General features: G+C 43.6%; 1 protein-coding gene across 9 annotated transcripts in view; it reads left to right on the top strand.

Annotated features, from left to right (window-relative positions):
- Window positions 1-1,214: 1,214 nt before the first annotated feature.
- Window positions 1,215-6,809, top strand: part of SLC2A12 (solute carrier family 2 member 12) — a 58,110-nt gene continuing 52,515 nt past the window's right edge. For all 9 annotated transcript variants that reach the window (XM_047733003.1, XM_047732994.1, XM_047733000.1 and 6 more), the window contains exon 1: window positions 1,215-1,500. In XM_047733003.1, coding sequence (XP_047588959.1) covers window positions 1,386-1,500 — 115 coding nt within the window. In that variant the 5' untranslated portion in view covers window positions 1,215-1,385. The remainder of the gene's footprint in view (window positions 1,501-6,809) is intronic.

Raw genomic sequence — 6,809 nt, 5'->3', positions numbered from 1 at the left:
GAAAGGGAACGAAGTCAAGAAAATCGAAGAAGAACAAGGCTGGGAAATTAGGCTGTAGGAGAGCTATGGCATTAGACTGCCTTAGCTTCACACTCTCATCCCCTCCACTAACTGCCAAGCTATGACACTTAGGCAAGCTACTCAGCCTCCATGGTCTCTTCTGTATTACGGGGATCTGCTCACAAGTGTTTTGTTTTGTTTTATTGTCCTCAAAAGAATCATCTCTAAAAAAAAAAGAAAATCATCTGAGTTAATGCCCTCAGCACAATTTCTGGCACATAATAAGTATTCTGTAAATTTTAGTTTTCACTCTTAATGATTTTCTAAAATAATCCCAATTTCCTCTCTAAGATTTTTCACTAAACATGATTTGTTAACTATATAACTAGAGGTAAAATGTCACAAATCTCAAAGAGCTTTTGTATAAATATATTCACAAATCAGGGGGAAAAAATTCTACCTCTCACTCCCTGATTTGTGAATATCTAGGGCCCCTCACGCCCACATAATGGGGTCATTAGTCTGGTCTCTCTGAATTGGAATTAGCCTCCTCCCAAAGCAGGCTATCATACACCCTGATAGTAAATTGAGGGTTGGTTCCTCTCTCAAAGACAATGATGCGCAGATAAACTGGATTGCTTTGCTGTAAAAAGCCAAAGAATCTCATCAGTCTGGGGCTGTGCATGCTTGGTTTCTGGCCTGGATTTGTCCGCCAGGCCTTGCAGAGAGAGAGGGAGGAAGAGAGAGAGAGAGAGGACAGACCTCATCCACCTAAAACAAAATCAGGCTGACACAGGAAAGATGGTTTATGCTTTGTTTAAAGGCAAGTGTCACGACTTTTGGAATAACAGTTGTGCTGAAAAACTGACACACTTTTCCTCCTGGTATGTCTTTGCATAAATTGTTCCCCTCGCTGCAGGAGTAACCGATACCATCTGTGAGCGCTCTGGGCTCGCCACTCTCCTGATTCCCTTTCAAGCTGCATGTTTCTCTTTGCCTCTTTTCAAAGGTGTAGTTACACAAGAGTGTCCCCTGCCACCCCAACTCCCCACCCCCAGCTCTCGGCCAAACACTGGGTCTGAGCGCCTTCCCCAAGCCTTTTAACCCCTTGCTTCCAGCCCGGCATCTGAAGGCGAAAACAATCCTCGGAGCCCGGCCCTCCCACTGCCTGTGATAGGCTGCCTGAAATAGCAACAGCCCGTGTCACCGAAAAGGGCAAAGCCTTCGGAAATAGAAACAAAGTTGGTTACAAATCACACTGTGTTTTTTTTTTTTTTTTCCCACCCTTCTTTAGCAGGCGACCATGGGGAAAGTGACCACTGCCGTCAGAGCGGGCAGCCCGGGTGGCTCGGGGCCGCGGGGGCGCCTGTAACTTCTACGCGACCATGGTACCTGTTGAAAACAGCGAGGGCCCCGGGCTGCTGAGCCCCGGGAGGAGAGCGGCCGAGACCGAGGGCAGCGGCGCAGCCGGCGGCAGCCGGCATCCTCCCTGGGCCAGAGGTAAAGCGAGGCACAGGCCGGCGGTACTCGGCTCTCGCTCGTGTGTGTGTGTGTGTGTGTGTGTGTGTGTGTGTGTGTGTGTGTGCACGTGAGCGGGCGAGGTGCGTGGAGAGAAGGGGACAGGATCCGGTGGGAGCAGGAATGACAAGGAGCTGTAGTGTGAAGATCCAGGTCCCACTCCTGGCGGGATGGGTCCATCGGTTGTGTTGGCGGAGTGTAGAACTCTTACATTTGGGGAAGACTGACCAGCCAGAGAGTCCCGTGTGTAAACACACATACACGCACACACACGCACACACTTTTTCATTTATTGGCCCAAATGGGCAATCTGTAACAAGTGGACATTTAGAAACCCCATGTTTTACATCAGTGTTTTCAGGAGGCTTCAGATAAGTATTAGTTACGTAATTAATGAACACAACTTTCTTTTTTACGTTCCCAGCCTCCGTTTGTTAAGAAGACTTTGTAATGAATTCAAGCCTGAAACCACTGCTTGATTTGCTCCTGCTCTTTCCAACAGCCCTTTCAAACTGAGGTGCCTTTAATACTCTTTCCTTTTGAGGTGAAATCTGAAAAAGTTTTAATTCATTTCAGTGATCTTGGCTCTGTGGAATGCTGTTCTTCACCTCCACGTTGACAAATTCCCACGAACACGCTGCAAGCTCTTGGCTATCCTTTCCTACTCTTCCAGTTGGTTCCCAAAGAAATAGAAACCAATCATGATAGGAAATAGAATCAAACACAAATAATTCTCTCTCTAAGGTTTTCCTCAGCTCTTCTCCCCTTCACCATTCGATAGGTTTCCAGGCCAGAGATTGGAATTTCATGAGTAATCCAGAACACTAAACGATACAAAAGGCACGTACCTTTCACTTTGCAATGGATCTATAAAGTTATGTTTGCATCCTGGGTTTGTCTGATCTTGGATTTGAATCCACGACCCCTCTGTTGGAGGCGTGGATTGGGTCCTTGGCAATGAGAAGCTATTGGTCTTCCCTTCCCTGCTCCCTGCTCAGCTTTTCTCCTGCTTTCCCACTTCTGGTCAAGAATGAAGGTCTGGGGCCGTCCTTCAGGATGGCTGAGACCCGCTCTGAAGCAGAGCTGCACCTTCCTCCACATGTGTTCTCTGGCTCATTAGTCTCAGAGCAGCCCAGGGAAGCTTGTATTTGAGGGTTCAGGTAAAGAATCGCAATGTTCTCTCCGAGTTCCTGAAAGATTGAGCTGCAGTGTTTGCTGAGGTGGCCAAATCAACAAAAGAGTTCACTAAATAGTCCTTGATAATGTCACAAAGAAGAAAAGAAACTTTGTCCTGAGGGGGCCTCGGCAGCAACAATTAAAAAAATGCACTATTTAATTTTGATACAGCTTTGAAAGCACGGTATATTCTTAATAGGTTAAATTGTGCAAGTGCACAAGTATCCTGAAATAAGGTCACAAGTATGTGTGTTTGGAAAGATTGAATATATTTACAAAATTAATTTAAAGTACAACTGTTTGTGTTCTAAAGAAATGAGAAGTGGATAAGTACCTTAAGTTATTTTTTAAATTTAATTCTAAATGAATCTTTGTTATATAGAAAAGGAAGCCGAAATGTTTCCCCCCAAACTTAAATAAATACAACTGATTTGTGCAATAGTTTACATTTAGATGAATACAAATATTTTAGTGTCACTTGTAAATTTTCCTAAGTTGTCTGACACATCTCTTGGTCCTCAAAGGCAATTATATGTCTACCGAATTCATAGTGCAGGCTCGCTGTGTGGTTTGGGATGATACTTTAGTCTGTTTTATGAAGATGTTGAGGCGTCATACAATAATGCTTGCCAGATACCTCTTTTGACGTCTTTATATTTCAAACTTTCATAGTTTCATCCAGGAAATTCAGAGTATTTACAGATGCTCAATAATGATCATTCTAATCCTACATTTGATGACTGAAGTTTTTGTATATTCCTAGATGGGAAAATTAAAGCACAAGGAGGAACTAGTCATACAACCCAGGGGAAGATAATTAAGTCATTCGAGAGACCGAAAAACAAATCAAAACAAAAATTCCCAAACTCCATGATTGCATATCCAAATGCTTTTCTGTCCAATGAAGAGTGTTAGCAGATCTTGTTTGGCCAACCCTCCTTGAGCTGGTGAGAATGCTTTGTTCCAATGACTAGAAGCTAATGAACTTAAATTCATTTTCAAGAAGTTATGACACAAAGTGCATATATTTTCAGTAAATTTTAAAGTGTCTACAGACATGTTATAATTGACCTCATAGGAAGGGTTGAGCTCAATCCTGGTGCCGACCCCAACATACATGATATTAGAAAAGTGCAGTACCAGAACATCTCACACAAGAGAACGAAGATGTGCAGTTGGTTTGAGTTCACTCAGTGCTGGTGCACAACTGAGTGTGGTGTTTCTGGCTTGGGAGGCCGGATGCCTGCTCTTCCATCTCGGGAGATGGGTCTCCCAGGCTCTTCTAATTTCATGTTTCGAATGACTGGCTGAGGGGATGGTTTCCTTAAGGCCCCCTCTACCCCAGCAGCAACTGCCCCAATGTTCCGAAACCAAGAACAATATTCATTGTGTGAATGCAGGTTCTCAGCATGTTAGATCCTGCTGTCGAATGCACTGGAATTCAGGTCGCTAGAACTGGACTCACTGACCCAGCTGAAAGGGCTGGGCTCCACCCTCCTAAGACCCTTCTCAATCCAAAATGCCACAGCCTGAGACATAAGAAATGCATACTTGGTCTAATCAGATGAGTGTCCAAAGGCAGTTTTCTCAGACTTGTTTAAACCTGTGAAACTCCTTTTGATAAAGGAGAAGCTGAATAGGTGATCGATATGTAAGAGAAGTCATCATGGCACTTCTCTAGAGAAAAGAGGGGAGGTAGAGAAAGGAAAAACTTGAGGCCGGTGGCTCCCTGCTCCCTTCCCACCCCTTGTATCCCCGAGCAGACTCCTGGGTGGGACCACATTAGCAAGCCACAAGTCCATCACTTCTCTGCTCATGCAGGCCATGCTTAAAGAGGTCAGGGCATTCTTACTATGCTCCTACTGAGTTTTGGTTAACCTAAACTAGGCCTCCTTGAATTCAGTCAGGCCTAGCTTTCTCAGGCTTCTTTAGGCAGCCCCATAGGAAGTCTACTTTTTAGAGAGCTGAGGAGACTTTTAGAAGCAAGCTTATCCCCAGGGAAGAGTAAGTCAGACCAACCGGCTTGACCTCGTAACAGAGCCTTGGTTGTGAGAGGAACAGTTCTAACAGTGAACCAGTCATTTTGGGAAGACCCAGGGCCTTAGCCACTACCATTCCTCCAGGCTTTCCATGTATCAAAGAGTGACAAAACCTCTGACAAAAATTATTGTGTTTTAAAAACACACATATTTAATAAGTTAATGGCTGATAACAACAAAAAGTTATTGTATGAAGCTTGATATTGCCAAGGGAATGCCGGGATTTATAGACATGTGAATCTATGAGGGGCTGTAGACTCTTTTGTCTGAAAATAAGACCAGATTTAAAGATAATCACCTCTCTTTTCACTTCAGTCAACTTTTCTCCGTGATTGTGCATAACACATCACTTGGAATTGACATCAAAAGTCTTAATTTGAGGCTTTTTGTGACTGTGAGTCTCCAGCAGGGGGCTTCTCCAAGATCTAGAAAGAGAGAAGGCTCTAAACAAGCATGGCGGCACGTTGTTTCACCACAAACTCTGGGTGGTGTGTCGCTCACACAGCAGGGCTCTTGTTTCCTCTGGAGATCACTGTGACCTAGAGAGGGCAGAGAGGTTGCCACTTGCCAAAGACTAGCTCCCAGGGGCCACTGCGCAGCAGACACGCTTTGGTGGGAGTCGGCAGGTGGCAAGGCCTGACAGACACCAACAGAGCCTTTGTGCAATGTGGCTGACCTGGGGGGACTGAAATTAATCAGTAGGCACCAGTGTGCCCGAGCTGGTTTTACAGCTCATGTCTGTTCCAATAGGTCAGTGCCCCTTTCCCAGCTGTTAAATATTTGTAATATCACCCTTCTTTCTGGTAGGACTGCTGTCAGGAGTCAAGGTCTCCGAGATCCCAGGAACAGTTCTAGTGGTAGCCCTTCACTTACCATGTTTGTGAATTTTCAATGGGGTACTTTTTAGTGGGCTGGATCTTCTATTAGCTGGTTAAACAAACAAAACAAAACAACAACCAATCCCGACAAAGAATGACTCCACCCTGGAGCTGCCTAAGGAAACTTCAACTGACATGTGGAAATCAAAGGTGATTTGGCCAATTTTAAAGTGTTATTTTTAGTTGCTGTAGATATGTGGAATTCTATTTTCCATTCAAAAATAGTTCTTGAATATGGTTTTGTAGATAGCATTTTCTCAATAGTAAGAACCTAGGTAATACTTAGCCTAAGGTTGTGAAATGTTCTAAGAGCCTCCAGTGGCCCTCCATTAGTGCGCAGTTGGCTTTTGCCTCTAAGCATTGAAATGGCTCTTTACTCAGATTGGGTGGGAAAGCACCAGTTGTATGAGATTCTTAAAGATGCAGAGTTGGGGCTCCCTAGTTCTGTTTTCTTCTCATGCACAATCTTCCCCAAGAAGATGAATTATTGAATAAAATAGGGGATGAAAGCCATGTAAAAAGACACCGAGTTTTTGTGGGGAGTAAGGGGGAAAGTCGACATAGACTTCTTCCCAAGGAGCTATTTGACCAAACACCAAATAAAGATAATTTCTCATCCATCTTCCTTCAGAAAGTACCCAGTCTCTGTTAAAGGCAAAACTTGAAATCACCGCAGATATTTCCCAGCTGAAACTTTGAGTCAAATACATAATCTTTGTAGTAAATCATGAATTTATAGGGTTCTTTTCAATTTATGTTTGGTTTGTTTTGGCTCATTGGTATCATTTTACCTCCTATGTCACAAGCACAGTCATTTATGCATTTGCTAAATGGCTATGCCTTGGTGATATACTAATTTTTCTATACAATTTAATAGAAGTAATAATAAGACTAAGATAAATGATCACATTATTTTAATTTTAGTAGCTTTCATTCTTTTTTGAACAATTGCTCACTTTATAGTGTTCTGCCAAAATATGAGGGAGAAAAATGCCATCCTTTGTTTGACTTTTAGGAGCATTTTTTTTTTTTCAAATATTTTATTTATTTATTTGACAGACAGAGATCACAAGTAGGCAGAGAGGAAGGCAGAGAAAGAGAAGAAGAGAAGCAGTTTTCCCGCTGAGCAGAGAGCCCAATGCGGGGCTCGATCCCAGGACCCTGGGATTATGACCTGAGCCGAAGGCAGAAGCTTTAA

Source organism: Lutra lutra, chromosome 6 (assembly GCF_902655055.1).
Source record: "Lutra lutra chromosome 6, mLutLut1.2, whole genome shotgun sequence".
In the NCBI taxonomy this organism is placed as follows: domain Eukaryota; kingdom Metazoa; phylum Chordata; class Mammalia; order Carnivora; family Mustelidae; genus Lutra; species Lutra lutra.
This window is presented reverse-complemented; position numbering and strand designations above follow the sequence as displayed.